General features: G+C 45.3%; 1 protein-coding gene across 1 annotated transcript; it reads left to right on the top strand.

The window, feature by feature from the left end:
* The first annotated feature begins 5,198 nt into the window (after nucleotides 1–5,198).
* On the top strand, nucleotides 5,199–23,457 carry rgl1 (ral guanine nucleotide dissociation stimulator-like 1). Its single transcript, XM_080010108.1, has 18 exons — nucleotides 5,199–5,337; nucleotides 9,800–9,910; nucleotides 13,843–14,051; nucleotides 14,470–14,544; nucleotides 14,663–14,853; nucleotides 15,170–15,294; nucleotides 16,005–16,220; nucleotides 16,628–16,731; nucleotides 16,914–16,998; nucleotides 17,291–17,380; nucleotides 17,794–17,880; nucleotides 18,174–18,206; nucleotides 18,335–18,456; nucleotides 18,941–19,030; nucleotides 19,489–19,669; nucleotides 20,341–20,622; nucleotides 20,776–20,890; nucleotides 21,287–23,457. The coding sequence occupies exons 1-18, from the start codon at nucleotides 5,293–5,295 to the stop codon at nucleotides 21,472–21,474; spliced, it is 2,349 nt and encodes a 782-aa protein (XP_079866234.1). The 5' UTR covers nucleotides 5,199–5,292; the 3' UTR covers nucleotides 21,475–23,457.
* The last annotated feature ends 615 nt before the right edge of the window (nucleotides 23,458–24,072 follow it).

The raw sequence follows: 24,072 nt of genomic DNA, 5'->3' as shown, positions 1-24,072 counted from the left end.
CAGTAATTACAACAGATTTGCCAAAGCTAGAAGGGAGGTAGCCCTCAACAAGAACAAATATATTAGAGACAATAACAACAGAAAAAAGTGTTGTCTGATGTGTTTGTATTGTTGACAGTGCAGAAGGAAGTGCATCTCTGTCTCTACCTCACCTGTCTCACACTGTCCACATCATCTTTGCTCTTTCGGCAGCGGAGATTCTTTTGTGTCTTTCTGCCTTTCTAAATGGCTAGACTGTGGTCACTGAGCCTGTACTTACTCTGCTTCATATCTGACAGTATAGAGATCGTGTGCCAATTTATATTATCTTTTCAGGGTCAGATAGCAATGACGTTGGTTTTGTGTTTTGGTTTGATTGTTCCAATGTTCCAGATTGATTCGATTCTCATTTGACCCTTTTCGAGACACAATGTACACTGATGTAGAACCCTGTGCTGCCTCCATGTAAACACCGTTTTTGATGGACTCTGCCCCCTAGTGGACAGAATGCTGCACAAACCCACAAACCACACGCAAACATTTCAGCCAAAGTGTGTGTGTGTGTGTGTGTGTGTGTGTGTGTGTGTGTGTGTGTGTGTGTGGCACTCAGACCCTGGATCAGCTCTCCACATGTTTCGCTGACAGTTGTGGTGCATATATGGTGTGTGAGTGCATCTTCTACAAGGGATGTTTAGCGCTTCATCTTTCACGTTATTGGAACAACTTTCCGCTCTCCGTGCTGAGGATGAAAGGAGCGATCTGTCTCTTTTCCTCTTTTCCTCTTCTCCTCTTGTCCTTCTCTTTCTTGTTTATCAGAGAGGAAAGCCGTCAGGACTTGTATTTTCCACTGCAATGTCAAAGATGAATTTGCTTTTCGTCTGGGAGGCGGCGGAAGAGTCGATTGTCACTGAGTTGACGTCATCCTCCTCCTTCTCCTCCTCCTCCTTGTCCTCCCTTTACCTGCCCTCCTCCCTTTTCTTCCCCTCCACTCTTCTCCTCATTCACTTCCCCTATTGGATTTTATCTCCTCTCCCCCTCCTCTCTCCTCTCTCGGCTACCCTCCTCTCTTCCCCTCCTCTTCTTTCCTCTCCTCTCTTCTCTTCTCCTCTCTCCTCTCCCCCCCTGCTCTCAGCTCCCCTCCTCCCCTCCCTTTCTCTTCTCTCCTCTATTCTCCTCTCTAATTTCCCCCCTCCTTCACCTCCTCTTCTCCTCTCCATCTCCTCATCTCTTCTCCTCCCTCTACTCTACTCTACCCTACCCTCTCCTCTCTCCTCCACCTCTACAACTCCTACTTTCCTTATCTCCTCTCCTCCACCCCTCTCCTCCTCTCACCTCCTCTCTCCTCTCTCCTCTTTTATTTCTCCTCTTCTTCTTTCTCCTTCTCTCAACCCATTCTTCTTCTCATCTCCACCTCCTCTTTTCCTCTCTTCTCCTCCTCGTTCCTCTCCTCTCCTCTTCCTCCCCCTCCTCCTCTTCTTTCCTCCTCTTCACCACCTCCCTCCTGTTCCTCTTCTCTCCCCTCCCCTCCTTCTCCTCCTCCTCTCTACAATCTATTGCCCTTTCCTCTCTTCTCTCCTCTTTCTCCTCTCATGTTTTGACTCCCCTTTTCTGCTCCCCTCTATCCTCCTCTCCACCCCTCTCCTCTCCTCTCCTCTCCTTTCCTCTCCACTCCACTCCACTCATCTTCTCTCCTCTCCTCTCCTCTCATCTCTTCTCCTCTCCTCCTCTCTGCCTCTTTCCTGTCACCTCATCTTGTTTCCCCCTCGCTCCTCTCCTCTCCTCTCCTCTCCTCTCCTCTCCTCTCCTCTCTATGACCAGGCCCAGACCAGCAGCCTCTCTGGAGTCAGGAGGCGGCAGAAAGCAGGAAGTGGGAGATTTCCTGGAATGTGTGTTTTTTCCCCACATGGTGCAATAACAGGCAGACTGCTCCTCCTCTGTTCGTCCCCTTCTTTCTCTTTCGGTGCTCGGGCTGAATGCTCTGAGCGCCTGGTACTGAAATGATGCTGTAGTCATTACGCCATCCGTCTGTCAAAGAAAAGCCAGGTTTTCTTTCCGGAGAATGAAAGAAATGACCCGCACACCGGGTTTGAAATGACGTCTGACACTACATTTGTACAAACAGGCCTTTGTCGGATTATGAAAGATGGGAGACCATTTTAAACCCCGTGTTATTATCACGTTATCATTTCAAATGGCCAGCTTCCACAGTGTGCTTTTCCTCCACTGTGATTTTGTCCGGCCTGGGTGTGAGCACATCCTTGGCCGCCGCAGACAAAATGTGCTGCCTCCTTCTGGGCTTTATCAGCTCAGACGGCAGAGAAAGCGTGGCACTTTCATCACTTTTATCACATTTTGCCATCGAGTCACTCGGTGCTGCCACTATCCCTGAGGGCCCTTTGATGTGCAGATCGTCAGACTTCCAGTGAAGATTCCAGTGGAATTACAAAGAGTGAACCGCCCCTGAGGTGCAAGTCCCCAGCATTTGTATCAGAGACTTGTTTCTAGAGGATCTGTGTGATGGCTGCAGGGACGTTCTTTTAAGAGAAATGTTCTTTTGGTATGAGGGATAAGCCACAGAAGAGGATATGGGCTTATTCTGTGCATATATATATATATATATCTTCAAATACCCCACGATCAATGTATACTTCAAGTAAAAATAAACTTTTTGGCCATCCTCCCTCTGGTCATGCTTTGATACATGCTATGCTTTTATTTCTACCGCCTTGTATTGTAGTTTGATGGCTAAATGTTTATCATTCATTCGTGCTGTGTGTCTTTATTGAACTACAATGATATCATTCCCGTCATGGTTGCAGCAGGTTCTGTTCTGTTCTTGGAATGTCTGGTGGAGTTCAGTGGCTGCCTCCACCAGCCCCCCTATAGCTCCCACGACAGAGTCCTGTTGCCGAATATAATTGTAATGCATTAAACTTTAACCAAATCTGTTCTGGTTCAACTGGTCAATCTTTTGTTCTTTTCTAGACTTTCTGGATCCCTGTGTGGTGTGAGTGTGCCTGAAGTAACCCTTTTTCTATGGCACATTTTAACACACTTGGGCCTAAGAGTTTGTAATTTTTTTGAAATGTTAGTCTGTCTATATGCGCTCACTCATCAGTCAAAACAACAAAACTGCTGAGACTAGCCGTCACATTTGTCAGGCGTCTTGTTTGCGCAGAGAGATTACATCACTCCCTCTGTGAGATCCTCCCCATTTCCCCAGGGGCCGAGCCAGGGGCCAAGCCAGGGGCCACGACCTTCCCACTGCCCCTCTGGGTCTCCCAGAGCCCTGGAGGACACCGGGACAGCCGGGCCTGGGAACTAAAAGCTAGCCAGAGAAGCTCACACTGACACAGCCGTCAGCAATCCAGACAGTGCACACACACACACACACACACACACACACACACACACACACACACACACACACACACACACACACACACACACACACACACACACACACACACAGACTTCAGATTTACGTGGCCTTTCGTTGCCTTGGACCTCCAGGCAGAAGGCTCTGAAACCGGTAGCACTGTGGCCCTGGCGGCTTTGGTGCCAGAGAGCTGTGCACGCTGGGAGGGAGCGGTGACGCCAAGGCGGGCTGGGGTGCATGTGTATGTTTGTTGGTGTATGTACGTGGATACACTCCCCCTCGATGATGTTGTGTTGAGTGTGACAGCAGCTGATGTTGTGCATGACATGGATTATGGGCTGAAGCTGTGGGAGCCAGGGGAGGGGTGATGGGGGGTGGGGTCTGAGGACGTGCACCTCCTACTGAGACACATCATCATCATCAGGTTTTTATTTCTTTTCACACACATTGCTGGTTCTGCATTAATCTGCCGTGTGTGACATTTTGACAGACTTTTAATGTGTTCAAGTTTCTTTGTGTTGGAAAACAATTGATATTGAATCATCACCACACAATGCATAAACAGCTCCCACAAAAAGTGCAGATATTAATCTTTTCCATTTATTCATATGTGTGGGACTACACACACACACACACACACACACACACACAACACACGCGCACACACACAAAAACAGACAAACACACACACACACACACACACACACACACACACACTCACACACACACACACACACACACACACACACAGACAAACACAAACCGTAGCACACACACTGGAGCACTGTGGCTCACTGTCACCCATTTCGGACAATGCTTGGCAATGACCAGAGAAGCTTTCCTTGTTTGTCCCACGCACGCATCACAAGTCCACGGCTGTTTTACGCACAAGAAGCGTATTACTGGTGATTTATTGTCCTGACACGTGAAATTATTATTCCAACATTCTCTTTGTGTGACAGGTCGTGTCACGCAGGCCCGGAGAGCTATGAAGGAGGATGAGGGCCATATGAGGAAAGTCACTACAATGTGGAAAAATATTTTTGAGTTCCGATATTAATCTCAGAATTGAACCTTTTATTCCACAGAACTCTGACTTTAATCTCATATTTATTATTTATTTTCTTATCTGAATTTTGACTGTTTTGCCTCAGTGTTCCGACTTCAAACATTATTCTCAGTACTCTTTTTTTCCCACATGGCAATGTTATTTTTCAGGTGGCCCTAATCCTCTCTTGTGGAAATACACACAAGGATTAGGGCCATCAATGCCATAAATAAAAATTACAATTAAAACATTTAAATATCAAAATGACTAGAAGAAAGTTGATTGTTTTTTTCTCGTTTTACAATAAAATGAAACAAGGATGTCTTAATGTCAGGCAGCCTTTTCACATCTTCATAATAATATGACATTATGATGATATGATTATGATGATATCTATTTTTCTTGATGGCCACATTACTCTTCCATTTCGACAGCAGACTGCTGGAAAACCCTGGAGGAAAAAAAAAAAAGAGAAAGAGAAAGGGTGGGGGAGTGGGAGGAGCTTAAGTGAACCGTAGCGCGCGTGTGTGTGTGTGTGTGTGTGCGTGTGTGTGTGTGCGTGTGTGTGCGTGTGTGTGGCCATTCAACAACAACAGAGGGAGGAAGAGAGAGAGAGAGAGAGAGAGAGAGAGCAGGAGAGGGAGGGGGTCCTGTGAAAAAAAAAAAAAAAAAGGCAGGAGGGGGAGGAGAAAAGTAAAAGAGAGGAGGAGGAGGAGGAGGAGGTGGAGGAGGAGGTGGAGGGTCCGGAGTCAGACAACAGACCCCGTGCCGCTGTGCGCTTGGAAGGTGCGTGTGCGCGCTGGACTCTGGAGTGAAGACGCGGAATACGAGAGGATTTTGTCGGGAGCGCGCGGTGCGATGCGGACCCAGCGCGTTCTGATGGACCATGAGAGACGCACTGACCATGAGGTTCTCCTGGAAACATAAGATGGTAAAAGAAACAAAAGAAAAGAAAACGAAAGTTCTGTTGTTTTCCATTATGTGGAGCAATGCAGGGTTTACTGGGTTGGCGCTGCATGGGGGAGAGAGGGGGGTGGGAAAGTCGGGGATAAAGGAAAAGAAGAGGAGGGGGGTGGATTTAAATACTGAGTTCTAATTGCTGTGGTTGTTGTGCGTTGTTTCAACCCTCCAAAAAAAAAAAACAAAAAAAAAAAAACAAAACAAAAAAACAAGCAACAGGGTTCGCGAGGGTTCGCGGTGTGGAAAGTGAACTGAAGTGGAATATGAGAGTTTGATCCAGATCCGTTAGTTCCCTCCTCTGCTCCATGTCTGTGTGGATGTGAAAACTTCAGTCCGGGAGAGAAATAGAGAGAGAACAATGCGTCCAGCTGCCCTAGATGCAGGGAAAGCGCAGAGAAGCGACGTATGAAATACCCAGGGTGTCTCCAGGAAGTTCAAAAGTCTGAATTTCAAATTTTCAAATTTCAAAATTTCAAAATATGTTAAACTAGTTTTTTTTTTTTTGGCACAAACCAGGCGTTAAACGTCATTCAATTGAAAAATTGAATTGCTGCGGTCTTCATTTGAACAGAATTGCTCCCTTTGTCGTTTGGTGAAAATGCTATCTGACCTCAAATTATTAACAGTTGATAGAATCATCTGGTTCATATCCTGCCATGGTTCTACTTGATAGATATCTTTATACTTATCTGCAATACTTTTTAGAATAAGAGCAAGGTGATTTGTCCAAAAAATTGTGTTAAAGGTACTTAAATATGGTCTTAACAGACATAAGTTAAACTCTCTGATAGATAGATAGATAGATAGATAGATTTAATAGATAGATAGATGGATAGATAGATAATTCATTGAAATGGCAATACAGAATAAACATAAACAACAAACCATACTGCTCTATCAACATTTAAAGCTTCATTAGGACATGGTGAATGTACAGTATTTATAAGCTATACTATGTATACACACTATACGTGCTATATACTGTACGTATTCTGTACATATTCTGTATGTACAGTAAACTGTATGTAGACACTATGACCCCCCCCCCCCAAATCCCCATGCTGTGCAGTTTGGAAGTCATCTCCTGTTTACATCTGACAGGGCTCATCTGATATGTCACGCTCGCTGTTAGCTCTCCACCGGCCGAGGACTCTGGGATTTAAATCGATTTGTGTTCGATGCCAGACCAAACTGGGTCATTTTTTTGGGGGGAGTTTTGGGTTTAGCTTTGATTCCCGTGCTGTGGGGGTTGCAGGGCTTTGGTTTTACCACAATAAGCCCTAAAGGTCTGTATACAAAACGGCCAGGGCTTTGGAAAACCCTGCAGCGAAATACATTCTCTCTCTCTCTCTCTCTCTCCCTCTCTCTCTTTCCCTTTCCTTTTCTCTCTCTCTCTCTCTCTCTCCCCCTCTCTCTCTCTCTCCCTCTCTTTTTTTCCTGACAAAGAATGGGCTCTGGGCAGACTGTGAACTCAGCAGCTCAGGCTGGACGACAGCGAGAGCGGCTGCTATTGTGTTGGGAGTGTGGACTGCGTGACTCATGGACTGATGTATTTATCTGTCTCTGGGCCAGCCCGCCGCCAGCCACAGAGATGTAGGGAGGGAGGGAGGGAGGGAGGGTGGGTGGGTGGTGAGGGGGACAAGAGACCTCTGACTTGCTGACCGAGGGGAAGGTTTGTGCAAAAGGTGGAGAACAGACGCTGGCAGAGTAGATGTTGCGAAACGCAGCGCTGCACAGGAAAACGACAGGAAACCCAGAAAAACAGGCTCTTTTAATCTGTCAGAGTCTGTTAAACTCCTCTCTTTCCCCTGTGGTGAGGGGGCCCCATGTTCTCTCTCTCTTTCTCTCCCTTTCTCTCATTCTCAATTGCACCTGTGGCTGTTTGGAACGGCTGCTTTCCTCCATTCCTCCTCAAGGTCTCTCTCTCTCTCTCTCTTTCAAACTCTAGCATCCGTCCACTCCGGCACCAGCCGTCAGGCCGGGCCATTGAGCCTGTTGACGGTCGGGTGCGACCTCTGACCCCCAGCTGGCATCCCCACTCCGTCGCCCAATGTTCCACAGAGAGCGAGGACGCCGGCGTTGAGCTTAAATGGGGGGAAAGTCGGGACGAGCGAGAGCGATCTTGGCCGTCGCTTGTGAGCACTTGGCAATGACTTTTGGTTATGAATCAACTTGGCGTTCCTAGCTGTGTTTGTGTGTGTGTGTGTGTGAGCGCGTGCGGCATGCGTGTGTACGGCGCGTGTGTGTGTGTGTGTTTGAGTGTGAGGGGTCTCATCAGAACCTGAGACAGAAATTGTCAAATAACACCGTGTGCGTGTTGGGATGGTGTGACGTGGTCTTGGCCTTGTGTCACTGCAAACTTGGGTCTTTGAACCGAGGTGCACAATCTCTTGTCTTTGGTCACACGACTCCTTGGCAGAATATCTAACAAGTGCTCCACAGTCTTTCAATACTTGCTTGTATACATGAGTTGGTGCCCCACTCTGAAGAACTTTGCTAGATACCACATTTCCATCGTCACAGGCAGTTGGGGTTGATAAAAGGAGACCTTAAACGAACCCCCGAGCAGCTCTGCTGTCTCCCCGACAAATTTTCCTCGACCTTCTTTTGTGTTTGGTTCTGTGGTGTTTATTATTGCGTTGTTCGTGCCGTCATTTGAAAGACGCAAGACGGGAACGTCCCTGTGGAGAGCTGCGACGGTGGATGAGCGGATGAGTGGACGAGAAACAAGATCTAACCTCGGCTTTCCCCACTGGCGACAAGTCAAAGAGAAGCAATGGCGTGTTTTTTAGGGAGGAGTTTATTTGGATGTAACCACAGACCAAAACAACTGGGAAAGTGTGGTTCAGTTTGCCTTTGAGTCTTGATGGCAGATCATAGGCTTCCCTGGTTTTGTGGGATGTCTCATGTTGAGTCAGATGCAGTGGGTATCTGGGAGACAGACAACCTCACAAGGCTAAAAAACAAAATAAACAGAAAAAAAGGTGACAACCAGAACCAAACATGTTTTTTTTTTTGTTTTTTTTATAACTCAAATAAGAATTTAAATGAAAGCTTTAATATCCAACATAACCATGGAGAGGAACATGAAGAGCCATCAATGAAACAAAAGGGTTCTTTAGTCAAACTTATTTTGAACCAACTATTATTTCTTTGCAATCATTTTTCTGTGTAGAACGAGAGATGGAGATCTCAGTTTTTTGGGGTTTGTTTGGTTTAGAGCTCGCCCTCGAAGGCTCGATCCGAGCTGCAGTAAGCCACTCCAGTTCTGGAAAAACAGAGGGGGGGATACTGAGAAAACAGACAGCAAGTTGGCCTCGGCATTATTACCATTTTATTGTCTTTCAGCTGTACTGTTCATATCGTGATGAAATCGGGAGATCCTTGTATCATGACCGAGAAATGTGTAGTCTTAAATTACTAAAATTAAAATCTATGACTCCTGTTCTTACCATCTGAGGTCTGAGATGTCAATGGCATGAGGTTTATCTATTTCATGCAAACCTTCGAATAGTAGACTATCCAATAGTAGTTATAACCAGGCATAGCAGAGAGATGGAAAAAAGGAGGTTCCAGAGGAAAATAGACATGGTCGGAGGAGTGAGGGAAAGCTGTTGTTGGGCTGGAAATGCCGTTGTCTCTTCTTCTGTACTGTAATTAGATCTCCTTTTCTGTTCCCAGGAAGAGTGTGAGTCTCCCTGCGTATTTACTTGTTCTTCCGGTTTCTCTCACGAAGAGCTGTCAATAGAGATTATATCCATTTCACTACATCTGTCAAAGTCACTCCATGTGGTAGCGCCAAAAATCCATGCGCTTTGCAAGGTCAGGCGAAAGAAAAGTGAACTTTAAACTACAGCGCTGAAGTGTGCGACGAAGACCAGGGACTATTGAGGAAAAACCAGTGTGTAAGTCTTCTCTTGCCTCAGTGCTCCTGGTTAGGCGCCATTGAAATGAAAACGGGGATTCCTTTCGCCTTGTTGGAGACCTGCGATTGAACGGGGACAGCCTACATACTTGGTCGGGATTGGACACGTAACGGGTCAACCTCCTTCTTGGTAAGAAAGAGCCCCTGCAAAGTCAAGGCTCGTGTCCAGTTGGTCCTGTCGTTTCAATTGAAAACACGGGACCGTACAGAGCACAAAGAATTTACCGTGGAAGTTTCTCTGATGCGACATTTTCTTGATGTAAAACTGTTCTATTGTGCTCCCAACAACATCTTTGTGCATTTGCCAGACTTTATTTACTCATCGGCCTCCTCAACACTCTTCCCAAAGTGCAAGTGTGCAAGCTATCCCGACAAACGAACCACTAGTTCACCGACAGTGCTGAGAACGCCAGTGCTCGCCTGTGGTCCTTTGCCATAATCTTCTTTCTCTGTGCGTAGTATAGTAGCTCCTTTTCTAAGATGTTTTGGTGTTCTGCTTTCCGCCCAGAGCTCGGTGCAGGACTGGGGGGAGGAGGTGGAGGAGGGAGCCATCTACAACGTGACGCTGAAGAGGGTCCAGATCCAGCAAGCGGCTAACAAGGGAGCCAGATGGCTGGGGGTGAGTAGCTCCTGCAGACGCCACCAATCAAAAGTCCAAGTACACACTGAAGTAAACAAAAGATGTCACTTTTTGGATCGGTGCGTTATGGTTACAAAACAAACGAAGAATAAACATGAGAAACCTCATTCCATCAGGTCAACAGTTGAAGTCTTAAACTCTTAGTGTTTCATTTCAAAATATTTTCAAGGCTAAAAATGTGCTTGAAATTTGGATGAACGCCTGGAAAATGGCCTTCTAAGCAAGTAAAGGATAAGTGAACGACAAGCTAATGAGCATTTTGTTCGTGTGAATGAAGGATCCTCTTGTGACGAACTAGTTCTTGGTTTGACCACAGGTAGCATGTGTTGTACTAGAGTTGCGAAAACGCTTTATTATACACAGTGAAGTGTTGGCAAAGTGCTGTTAAGCTCACCTCATTCTAGTGGCAGGAACCCTGTAAATTCCCTGGTAATAAAAAAAAAAAAATCCTTATCTATCTTATCCTTACTCTAATGCTGCGGATGTAACTTGCCGATGTTCCGTAGTTTCACTTCTACTGACAAAGTTAGTGTCAATCACTTTGGATAGTGTCTCTGACATGACTCAAGGTAAATGTAATAAACAATAAAGTGCAGACAACGTATGTGAGATATATTTACAAAGGGCGGTAAACATCGTGACCAGGTAATGGCGTGACGACCGGGTAGCACTATTAAGTTTAAATAAACGGAATTACACATATATGGATGTTCAGTTGACGTAGGCTTGAGCAGACGGTGGGTCTACTAAATTGTGTGGTGAACCCACCGTGCAGGCCTGAGTCATCCGTCTTTTTTGGGCTATGCAAATTGGAGGGGAAAACAAATGATAGGTTTTATCTTCGCTCTACAGTAATAGACCAAGTCTTCAGGTTTCTCGCTGTCCTTGTGTCCTTGTGTAATTTGTACGCTGTCGAGAGGGACTTAAAACAGTACCTTACGTCAGAAAGAAGTCATTATGCTGTAGAAATGTGTTTGTTTTTTTTGTGAATTCCTACAAAACGAGCATTTCAGATAGACTTTTTATTGGGGTGTTGTTTGCAGTCTGCAAAACAAAACAAAACAAATAAACCTAAACTGTTTTGTTGTAATCTGCTGCCTGTCACGTCTCACAGCGTCGTGATCCACGATCGGCTTAATTATTTTAACATTTGCGCTGTTATTCTCCGCCACAGACAACACCCTGCGCTGGCGAGCCGCGCCGCTCAGCCAAAACATGTGATTTCCTGACCTCACTGGCTGCCAGAAAAACGCCTGGTTCCCCTGCAATACTGATGTTTTATGATTTGCTGGTACAGCAAGAAGGGGCGATTAGAACACTTTGCAGCAGTTTTTGTACGACTTGTACTCTTTCAGAGAGTACAATGAGCTGTTACCTGTGTTGTTTTCCCTCATAACTTGAACTAATAGTGACGTGCATCATTGTCAGCGGCAGAACAAAAGCAGCTGCATTAGGGTCTATTATGTTCCATGAAGTCATTGCTCCAGAAGTATTGTTTCTTTGTTCCCTGGGTTTATTGTGATAGTAACACACGGTGCAAGAGTTTATCTGGATGTGCTTAAAAACTCTTTGGGCTTTCGCCTTATCGCACAACAACCATCAGGATGTTGTAGTGTTTGCCTGTTGTTGTCTCGTAGGCACATTTGGGATTGCTACAGTATTAGCCCCCAAAAGCCAGGAAACCAGCACTTAGTAGGACTGAATGGACCGTACTGTTGACTGCCGTCCATTCACATCATATCTGTGTTGATTTAAACAATGTTGGTATTGTACATTGTATGCACTCTATCGTAAGTTGAAGAGCGAACAACTGCACTTGCAATCAATATGACTATAGACCAACATAAATACGTTGTGTAGTTGTACTGTGCGTTGTAGTCGTAGTGTATGGTGTCGTTGTAATGTGTTGTACTGTACTGTATAGTTGTACTGTACGGTGTGGTCAAAGTGTGTAGTTGTATTGTACAGTGCAGTTGTAATGTGTAATTGTATGGTACGGCTAGACATATCGTGACTTACTGTACAGTGTAGTCATATTGTACGTGTAGTTGTAGTGTGTAGATGTACTATATGGTATAGTTGTAGTGTGTAGATGTATAGTGTAGTTGTAGTGTGTAGCTGTACTATATGGAATAGTTGTAATGTGTAGATGTATTGTATGGTGGAGTCGTAGTGTGTAGTTATACTGTATGGTGTAGTCGTAGAGTACAGTGTAGTCGTGCTGTACGGTTTATTTGTACTTTACGGTGTAGTTGTACTACGCAGTGTAGTCGTAGTGTGTAGTTGTACTTTACAGTGTAGTCGTAGTGTGTAGTTGTACTGTGTGGTGTACTATACAGTGTAGTCGCAGTGTGTAGTTGTACTGTAGCTGGTGTGTAATCCGTCTTTATGCAGAGCTCAGTACAGTAGGTCATCTCGCACTAATTGGTTTTAGTCTGCTGCGTGTTTTTGAGTTATCAGAGGCAGGGGGTGAGGGCAGGGTGAGAGGGGTGAGGCTCTGCTCCCCCCTCTGTCTGTCTTAGCCAGAGGAGGGATGGGGGTGGTGGAGGGATTTGGGGAGGGTGAGGGAGATTGGGGGTGGATGAGGGGTGCTCTGTGATTAAAAGCAGATTGGAGTGTTTCCTGTTGTAGCGTGCTAACTGCACCAAGGTCTCTCTCTTTATTTGCCTTGCTCTCTCTCACTCTCGTTTGCCCTCTTTGCTCTGACTCTCCCCGTCTGCTTGTCTTTCTCGCTGGTCCCCCTCTCTCCGTGTAAGACACAATACTTGGACACATCTATGGAAATCAGGATTAAATATAGGTTGGCGTTCTCCGGGTGTCGGTCTTTTATTTTCCCCTGTTCCGCCGAAGGCCTCAACTCCTGCTGTGGAAGTCCAACTTTATCCACGTTCAAGTCAAAGCTCTGCACTGCGCAGAACGGTTTCAGTGCTGATTTAGCTGCTTGACCCGAAGCTGCACCGCAGATGTTCGCACCTCGAGAGGCCAGCAGGCAACACCATGCGAGGCCCATGTAGCCCCCCTGGACCGTTCCTCCTGCTTATGATGAAGTTTCTTGAAACACTCTCAAACAATGGTATAAACAGCAGCTGATGTGGTTGAAGGAGCACTCTGTACGATGCTCTAGTGTCTGTTTACAGGTCAACAAACTGTAAATTGCAATACATTTATCCACTTGTCTATCCCTTTTACTACTCTTGCAAATGCGAGTGTTCCATATGCAGAGCTGGAATGTTGAAATGAACCTTGAGAGAGAGGAGAGGGGGTATATTGATAATTGATTGTGATTAAAGGTTGTTAACTCACCGTGTAAACAGCTATAGAGAATCTTCCACAGTGCCCCTTTAAGATGCTGTAAGATAAGATAAGATACAACTTTACTTGAACCCCGGGGCGAGGAATTCAAGACCAAGCAATGGTGGATAGAACAATGGGAGTGGAATCGTTTGCATACACCAGGATCTTGTCCTCTGCATTTCACTGGTTGTACTACTAAAGGCGGTGGGCCACCGTAGTCCAGAACCCATGTACCATCTACGGTTCTGAGGGTGAAATGTGATGGTGTTGGAGTATCTATGTGTTCTATTTCACTGCATGGGGGTGGAAAAAAATCCACATGAGCACAAGGAGAAAGACGGAAAGACCCAGACGCCCAAAACCTGGCCCCAGTCAGGTTTAAAAAAAGCTACAGCTCTTCGGCCCTTAAACAGTAAAAAATGAACGAAATTCTAAAAAGGCAAAGCTAGAACACCATCAAACACCATTCAACGTTTCATGGAGGAACCTTGAGGGCGTCATAAAAAATATCGATTCAAACAGTCTTGTAGTGTCAGGCGCTATGGCATCAAACGCATGGCTTCATGTTATCTTTAGCCTTTAACCTAGCGCTGAAAAATGTGTGTTGTGTTATTCAGGCGGAGGGGGATCGTCTGCCCCCCGGCCACACGGTGAGCCAGCTGGAGACCTGCAAGATCCGGAGCATCCGGGCCGGAACGCTGGAACGGCTGGTGGAGACGCTGCTGACAGCGTTCGGGGACAACGACCTCACCTACACCTCCATCTTCCTGTCCACGTACAGAGCCTTCGCCAGCACGCAGACGGTCCTGCAGCTCCTGCTCGACAGGTGAGAGCTCAACTCTTCCCATTCAACAAATCCTTAACTGAATAATAATGAAATACGTTTGGGGAGGAACTGCTTTGTGACAATGGGACACCTGCGCTCCACTACACAATACTCTTTGGAATAAAGTGGAGGGCACCTTATTAGAATATAATTCATATTCCAAGATACAAATACTATTGCATTGTCTCAAATATAAGTATAATATACTGATGCTGTGCTGTTTTGGCCACATTGCCATTACAACACAGGAGAGTTTCATATCAAAATGTAGATATTCTTTCCTTGTTGTCTTTGTCTCTGCTAAACATGCAAATGTTGCATCTGGTCTTAATGGGTCTAATAACTCTGCAATAACTGCCATGGCTGTATTTGAACTTATAGTTGCTGGAGTTATATTTACCTTGTTGTTTTTTGCCAGGTATGGAAGTATAGAAGAAAATGAGGGAAACACAGACAGAAATCCTGGTTCTGAATCCAAAGGAGCCATTAGAAAGTAAGATGTCTATCTATCTATTTATCTATCACACCAGAAAACATTACCTCCACATTCATGATATCTATCCAAGCTTTCCTCTTTTCTCCTCTTTAACTTTTTCCCCCTCTACCCCCAGTGCCCTGGCCTCCATCCTGCGTGCCTGGTTGGACCAGTGTCCAGAGGACTTCCAGGAGCCTCCAGACTACCCCTGCCTCCACAGGATGATAGTCTATCTGCAGAGGGCACTGCCCGGGTCGGAGCCCCTTCGACGGGCCCGGGGCCTCCTGGAGCAGCTGCAGGGCCAGGCCGGCCTGGACGAAACCGACGGTAAGGGTCCGAAATGTAGAGGAGGTGGAGTCAGACCCCACGAACCAAAAGTCCAACTAAAAGTAGCTGCTACTTGAGTGAGTGGCTCAATTTAATTTAAAATATTATTTCTACATGCTGTTGTAGCATTTTGACCATAATAAGCAGATTAGGGCTTGAAACATCTATTGTTTAGTAAATCTTCTACCAAATTAAAAAGAAAACCTAATAAACCTATATCACTGTTTGGGATCAAATGGCCTAGACTGCCAATATCCTCCTTTTCCGTTCAATGCCACCGCTATTAATAAGTCCAATTATGCTTGGCTGTTTTTAGGTGGTTTCCACGGCAACGGCTCCTTCTGCCTGGGCGAGGAAGAGGAAGTGGAAATCGAGGTCCAGGAGGACTTCCTGTCGTTTGAGGCCGACCTTGTGGCCGAGCAGCTGACTTTTATGGACGCGGTGAGACAGCAACGGGAATGGAGGGAGGAAAAAGAGGGGAGGGTAGAGAGGAGGTGTGGCTGAGTGTCGGTCAAACTGCTGTCGTAGCGAGGACGCAGGCGGTCAACTCAAAAACTCGAAATGACTTGAAAAACATTAGTGTAGTGAAGAAATGTCTTAACTCCGGTGAAGTATAAAATTAAACAATTTTCAATTGTCACGGCAGCAACAGAAATGTGTTCCAGCCCTTCCCGAGTCTTTTCCTATAACTGTTATATTTGATGTTTAACTTTTCATGTTGCAGGACACATTCCCTCATTTAAACTGCAAATAACTAGAAATGTTTATATAAATCACCTAAACAACGTCAGTTTGTGTTGTTCTCACCGATTCTATCAAAAAAATGCAGCATCGATTACATGTCAGATTCTTTTTTAAAGAGGTCATCGTTTAGTTTGGTTTTGGCTTCAGCAGCAGAACTTTCCTCCTATATATTTGTAATACTTAAACCACAACGCTTTCACCATTCAGTAGTATCATTTCCTGTGTGCTATACAGTACACAGACAGTATTAAAGTACTCATAGTCTTGTGCCAATTGTTTTATTTGAGCCTGGTCAGGTGAGTTCAAAGGCCAATAGCAAAAGTCAATGAATAAGTTAATAATTAATGAAAAAAGTTTTTATCTGTATATAAAACTATTATCCGTATATCTTCCTTTGTACGCTCCAGCTGCTGTTTAAGAAGGTGGTGCCCCACCACTGCCTGGGCTCCATCTGGTCTCAGAGGGACAAGAAACACAACAAGCACAGCGCTCCCACCATCAGAGCCACCATCACCCAGTTCAACGCCGTGGCCGGCTGCGTGGTGTGCACGGTGCTCAGGCACCGGCACATCAGGCCTCACCTCCGTGCGCGGATCATCCAGCGCTGGATAGACATCGCTCAGGTACTGAGGATGAACTAACTATTATCAGCAATCAAATGTCATAATCAGTTAACATGTGCATTTTCTCTATTATTCAATGAATGTTTGCAATTAATCATTACAAAAATGCTGTTTAAATGTGATAATTAAGTGCACTGGCATGTTAAATACTCACTTGCTTCTCTTTTTCACAGTCTAAAAAATAGGCTTTTATTTTGTAATATGGAATAAAGAAATGCATTCCTATTTTGCACCTGCCGTATTTGCAGTATTTACACCCTCCTTCACTTTGCCAACCATTTTTTTTACTGAAGTTCAATCTAGCTGTTTTTGTGACCATCACACATAAGAAGAATCTGTGAATCTTGTGAATCTAATGGCAAAGTTACCGAGTAATGACTGACGTGTTTTTTCATTCTTTCTTTCAGGAATGTCGTATTCGTAAGAACTTCTCTTCTCTACGAGCCATCGTGTCCGCACTTCAGTCGAACCCCCTCTACAGGCTGAAGAGGGCCTGGGCATGCGTGCACAAGTAAGAACCACTTGTTATTACTATGTCCTTACTATGTCATTACTATGTTATTCATATATAATTATATTCTACTAAATTATTATTACTATGTTATTATAGTATTACTACTTATTTTATTACTACTATATTAGTACTAACATAGTACATCTAATGTCTGACAATGTCCCCCCTGGTCCACCCAGAGACAGCATGCAGACCTTCGAGGAGCTGTCCGACATCTTCTCCGATCACAACAACTACCTGACCAGCAGAGAGCTGCTCATGAGGGTGAGTTTTGGAGCAAATCCCATCCCTCGTTAATTGGAGATTTTTTGCTTTTGTTTACTTACCAGATATGTATATGTGCATAAGCCGGAATAATGAGTTAGTGAGTAACTTCTGTGGCTCGTTCTGAACTGAGGTGACAAAGCAGAGAATTACCAAAGTCCAAAATCCTTCCGAAAATTCAGTTTCCTCTCAAAAGGCCAATTGCTTAAATGTGAGTTTATTCCTATTTACTGAACGTCTCTACCAGTGGAAAACAAACCACCATATTTTTCTTTTTCCACTCGCTCTGCAGGAGGGCACTTCTAAGTTTGCCAGTCTGGAGAGCTGTGCCAAGGAGCATCAGAAACGCACCCACAAGAGGCTGCAGCTGCAGAAGGAAACGGTGAGACAGAGAAATTACTGAGACTTCGGTGGCATTTATGTGACAAATGAGCCCGTTTAAACGGAATGGAAGAAGATGTTTGCATTTAACCCCTTAGCAGATGAATGGGGTGTGTATCCATTATTATTTTAAAGGTAATTTATTTAATCCTACCACAGTTTCATAACTTTTTCACCCAAATTACCAGAAGAAAACCATGCTGTTGTTTCTTTTTTCAGTTTTCAATAGAATTTTAGGGTTTGAAATACAAAAAAAAAATGATAGTAATAACCTTTTGGGGTCATATAAAACTCCCTCAAAACTACAATTCAAATTCAAATCATCTTTGATTCAGCTTTTCACTGGATACAAAATATCCAGTGCTACGAAAAAACATCCCTAAATGTACTGTATTTCTATTTGTCTCTCCACAGGGAGCCATGCAGGGAACCATTCCATACCTGGGAACATTCCTCACGGACCTGACCATGCTAGACACAGCGCTGCCCGACCTGGTGGAGGTGTGTGTGTGTGTGTGTGTGTGTGTGCGTGCGTGCGTGCGTGTGTGTGTGTGTGTGTGTGCATGTGTGCGTGTGTGCATGCGTGCGTGCATGTGTACATGCGTGCGTACGTGTGTGCTTCCAGCCACTGTCAGATCAGTAGAGTGTGTGCTTCCCTGAGTGTGTGAGGAATTTGGGCTGGTCTGTTTTTGTAGGGGTGAGCTGTTTGTCCAACCCTCCACATGCACATAAGTGCTGCTTTTTGGGTGTTTTTCAGGTTGTAACAGCTCTTTTATTCTCTTTTTCTTCTGCAGGGCGGGCTCATCAACTTCGAGAAGAGACGCAGGGTGAGTGATGTCATGTAACGACAACTGACATGTGACACGTTGGAAGTGAAGGATCAAGTAGATAAGTGCTAAATCTCTCTCTTTCTCTCTCTCTTTCTTTCTCTTTCTCTTCTCTTCTCTCTCTCTAGGAGTTTGAGGTGATCGCTCAGATCAAGCTCCTCCAGTCGGCCTGTAACAGCTACTGTCTGAACTCGGACCGGGCCTTCCTGCGCTGGTTCCGGAACCAGCCTCAGCACAGCGAGGAGGAGAGGTAAGACCTGGACCTGGAGCCGGAGCTGGAGCTGGATCCTGCTCTAGCTCCATCTCCGGCTCCTTTGTGGTGTCTCCGCACCTCTTTTACGTCCGTCTTATCAGATAACACACCGTTGCGTAACAGCCAATTAGTTCCTGAGGGCCATCGGGGGTCATTGTTCTCATGAGCACAAATAAAGCTTTCTCCTTTTCTCTCCCTTTTTTTCACAACTCTTCTCTCTCTCTCTCTCTCTCTCTCTCTCTCTCTCTCTCTCTCTCTCTCTCTCTCTCTCTCTCTCTCTCTCTGTCCTTCTCTCCCGTCCCCTGTTAGCTCTAATGTCATGTCCATGATCCCTGTTGATCCATTGTACTTGTACCACTCTTTGATCTCTTTCTCTCTCCCTCTCCCTTTCACTCGCTCCCTCTCACTCTCATACCACACAGTAGTAGTTTAGTGATGTTTTTTGTTGTGTTGATGGTTATTTCTCTCCTATTTTCTGCAGCTACGCCTTGTCTTGTGAGATCGAGGGTCTCGGCGACAGCAGCCCCACCTCGCCCAAGCCCCGAAAGAGCATGGTGAAGAGACTCAGCCTGTGAGTGCACACAAAAACAACTTTCAGCTCCTTTCTTCTTCTTTGAGTCTTTGCTGATTATTTTCTGATAAGGCTGCACCTCACTATTATTTTAATGGTCGATCAATCTGTGGATTTTTTTTCATTGAGGCCATGCACACTGACAGTAAAATGAGTTAGAACGGTACACAATTATGGTAAATACTCACCAAGTAATCTGAACCTCAACAAAAATATAAAAATTGTTTAATATCTTCACCTAGCAGCCTAACAACATACAGCAACTTTATTAGGAACAAAGCCAGGCAAAGTAATAATCACATGGACGATAAAAACAAACATGCGCCTTTTTCCTGTTTTTCCTTTCAGATTAACAGTGTTTTTGATTACTACATTTTCAATCCGCTAACCCACCGTTAACTGTCATGCATCTGGATACTAGCTGACATCCCTCCTCATACTCCCTCCTTTCGTCCCAGGCTGTTCCTGGGAGCTGACGTGACCGTGGCCAGCTCTCCGGTCAGGGAGATGCCCAGGTCGCCCCCTACTGGCAGCTCAGGGGAAAGCATGGACTCGGTCAGCGTGTCCTCCAGCGACTCCAGCCCCTCGGACGGAGAGGGAGTCGCACCCCTGCACCCCTCCGACACCCAGCACAACAAGGTGAGAGGGGAGGGAAGGATATTAAGTTAAACCTAATTATACATTTTATAATTGTCTATATTTCGATTCAACTCAGTTAAAAAAAGCTTTATTGGCATGGGGAAACATACGTTTGCACGGCCAAAGCCAAAGAGAAAAATATAAGGTAAAATTAAAACACAAACGAAAATATCTATATATTCTTGCACAAGTTCCCACATTTTTCCCACTTGTCAGAATGTGAATGAGGTTGATACAGAGGTTTATTGTTTACTTTTTAGGTTTATTGTTTATTGCCAAATATTTTGATTTTCTATTTTTTATCACTTGTATTATTGTTGTTTATTGTTTGATGTGTGCTGCTCTAACAAGCACAATTTTCCTCTGGGGATGAATAAAGTGTCTAATTGAAATAGTGACGGAATTATATCCGTAAAAGTATCAGATATTGGTTGGTTTATTAATAAATTACATAAAATAACATAATAATAAACTTAATTGATCCCCAGGGGGGAAGTTCAGTGTTGCAGCAGATAAATAAAGAATTGGATACAGTAGGCAAAGAAGAACAGGACTAATAATATGTACATATATTGAAATATTTGTATATTTTCTATTGCACAATTTAACATTTAAAAAAAAATGTAAAAGTCAGTCAAAACTCTCCTCACACTCCTCCTCTCCTCCCTCAGCTCTCAGAGTCTTCCTCCTGCACCTCCCTCCACTCAATGGACACCAGCTCGTCCTCCGCCAGCGTTACCGTGACCACGCCGGCATCCCCCTCTCTCCCCGGCCCCTCGTGCACGCACCGCCGCTCTGCCTCCCTCACCCCCCTGTCCCCCGGGTCCCTTGTCTCCCCCCTGTCCCCCGGCTCCCTCAGCCAGACCCCGGCCTACAACACCCAGGCCCAGGACGCCTGCATCATCCGAGTCAGCCTGGAGCACGGCAACGGCAACTTGTACAAGAGTATCCTGGTGAGGAACCGTGTGTGTGTGTGTGTGTGTGTGTGTGTGTGTGTGTGTGTGTGTGTGTGTGTGTGTGTGTGTGTGTATTGTCATTGAAATATTTGGGAAGCAAAAAATACTCTGACTAAACAACATGATGTTTTCTATCCCTTCCCCGTGCAGCTGACCAGTCAAGACAAGACTCCAGCGGTGATCTCTCGAGCGATGGCCAAACATAACCTGGAGGTGGAGCCGCAGGCAGGGTACGAGCTGGTGCAGGTCATCTCCGACGAGAGGGGTAGGTTCCTCTTTAAAACTTCTAATATTTTCTTTAAAAAGACACTCAGCTCAAATTTCACAGTGAGCATAGTTTTATTTTTACTTAACAACAACAATAATTTATTAACAATTTATAAACGTCTGTCTTGTCTTATCCTATCTCACGATTTTTTAAATACAACCCACATAGAATGCATACTGTATTTTAATCACTGGTTGTCAAACTGGAGGCCTCCGCCATCTAGGGGTCCTTGAAGGAATCTGCAGGGGGTTGAGTCCTCAGCCAGAGCCGTGCCATAAAAACCTTTGGGGATCCCTGATGGAGTGTACATGGAATGCACAGTACTAGTGCCGTTTATCCCTCTGGCATTCTGTCTAAGACAATCTTTGCGTCTCTCTCCTCTCACCCTCTCAGAGCTGGTGATTCCCGACAACGCCAACGTGTTCTACGCCATGAACACCTCTGTCAACTTCGACTTCCTGCTGCGGGTTCGAGGCTCGGCGGGGCGGCTGGTGCAGCTACGGAGCCGCTGCAGCTCCACGCTGCCACGGGCGCAGCATCGAGCTAGTCTGTCGCTCAGGCTCAGCAAGGTCACGCTGTGACACCGCACTGCTGGACCCTGAAATGAGGGCCAAACCGAACGGTGCACGGCCTGGATGGAGAGCGTAGATTCTGGACGGAGCGATGGATGGATTTATTTGGAGTCCCAAAACCCAAGCTGTCGAGTTCTCAGACTTTTTCAGAGCTACAGTGAAACTCACAGCTTCACCTCCTGTGAAACCCAGTCCCATCCGTTCGTCTATGTCTCCCTGTACCTTTTCCGCCTTTTTCACCACCAAACCTTGCTAATGGCCGAGTCATGTGACTGCTGTGCTGGTGGGACTAGAGAATACACAGTAGACTCTCGATAGCGACGCCTGTGACGCAGTGAGTGAGATAGCGCCCTCTACTGCCCATTGCTTGTCACAACAAGGTTTTTGTTTTTGCACACGTTTCAGGAGCGACTCGACTCCGGTGACCTCTAACGACAGTATTCCACTCCTCCATGAACCCGTATCCAACTTTTCTTCTTCTGGTGGTAAGCGGAGAGAGATATCCCATGGACTGATGGATGAAAAGGAGAAGGAGAAGAAGATGTTCTTTCTGTTGCCTTTACTGATGAATGAATGGAGTCCTGTATTTTTCTTTATTTCCAACTGATCGATTGATTTGACTAATTGGTTGATTGATTGATTGATTTATGAGCCGCAGGAGCTGTGACGTTGTTATTAACCCCCCTTTTTTCTTCCGTCTTTCGCGGTCGCGATGGTGTCGGCCGTGTGCACAGTGTGCACGAAGTGTTTTCTATCCCTCTCATATTGTGAGCTGTGTGACGAATGCATCTGTATTCCTGCATTCTGATTGGTTCTCTAACTTGGTTTTAACAAGTCTTCTCTTATCTAGAACTGAAATGGCCTTAAGCGCCCCAATGCTGGGGTGAGGAGACGCTCTCCAATCGAGGGAATGGTCTTCAAATGTGGTGCCTTTCACCTTTTTTCTTTCCTTTCTTTATCTAAACCAGAGTTGCACTTGTCAGTGAGTGAAAGTCTCCAGTGGTATGTGAAGAAGGGGGATCGAGTGCGAGCTCGATCTTCCGACAAATTGCTTTGTATTTGTTTGTACGTGTTCATTTTTTTTTTATATGTTTTTGTAACTCGAGTCAGATGTGTATCAGCTTGAGAAATACTTGGTAGTGCCAGATTTTGACTGTGATTCATTTGTATATATTTACTGGGGAACAGTTTTCTTATATAGGCACAGAACCACACAGACAACCGCATACACACACACACACACACACACACACACACACACACACACAGACACACACACACACATACACAAACCTTGTTCAAAAGCTTGCTCACTCTTCCACCTCCAGGTTTCCATCTGTTCATCCCAAACACCAGCATGGGTCTTTATGTACTACGAGGTCCACACATCTATTCCGTCATCCTGTTATGATTCAAAACACCTCCATGCTCTGTTAATACACTATTAGAGACCATAATGTTGTTAAAACCAGTAGATACAGTTTTTTCACTTGAATGAGTCTCGAATCGGAGTCCACATTTTCAAGGACTGAGCCCACACTGTCTTGGATAGTGTGGGCTCTTGGACACAATAGTATTTCAATACTGGTAGAGTCAAAAACTTATTTCTGAAATTAATATTGAACATGAAAGCCAATCATTAAAGAGCAATATAACTTGTTTACTTTTTTCCATCTCTAAATGAAAGAGATTGAAAAAGAATACAGTATCTGTGTTCACTCAAGTGCCAACCCCTTGGTCTCGAGTTGGACTCTCCACCTCCGACTTGGACTAAACTGGTGTCTCCCCAAAAGCTATCTTCACCACGTGGTTCTAAATGCGACACTCCTGCCCCCTGTTGGACTTGTGTCACAGGACCTTCCTTCAATTTGATGCAGCGCTTCACTGGAGACTTCCCTTCATCATGAACTCTCCCTCTGTCCCTCTGTCCCTCTGTTCTTCACTGCCAAAGAGTCCTCCTCTACTTAAATAAATTATTATTATTATTACTACCATGCTTGTCCTTGTCCTGTGTGTCTGACTCCAGTGGGGTGCACGGAGCATTTTAGAGGCAGGGGCAAAAATATGAAAAAGGGCACTTTTCACCGGTGAAAGCGAGGAAAGCAGGGGGCCTACGCTCCCCTCTGGGAGCTGAAGAATTTGTGATTATTTTTAACACCTGAAACATAATTTCTTTGCAATCTAGAGCTCCCAGAGGGGAGACAATGACCTTGATCGTCAATGACGATGAGCTGTGACCTCCGTCATAGGTTCAAGTCCTGATTTTTCCATCCGAGTCACCGCCACTGTTCCTTATATCTGATGACCGGTGGAGACATCACTTGTTAAGGCTCTGTGGCTGATAGAGATAAGTTGCTTTTGGAAGACTTGAGGGTTCGGTGCCGAGCGAGCCTTTTGAAAGACAGCACCCCAAGGGCGCATTAAGTCTTAATTCTTCAGGATGTAGGTTCCTTTAATCAGATGACTGGAGATGAGTTAAGCTCAGTAAGAATCACTGGCTCAAAGAGATAAGCAGCTGTAGGAGAGTTTCAGTGTGTAAGGGTAAGATGCTGAAAGAGATGGCGGCACCCCAAGGGCACATTTAAAAGTGCCTGGAGACCAGGGCAA

This window comes from Zeus faber (genome assembly GCF_960531495.2).
Source record: "Zeus faber genome assembly, chromosome: 1".
Lineage (NCBI taxonomy): Eukaryota > Metazoa > Chordata > Actinopteri > Zeiformes > Zeidae > Zeus > Zeus faber.
The sequence above is the reverse complement of the archived record's forward strand: the minus strand, read 5'-3'. Positions and strand labels throughout refer to the sequence as shown.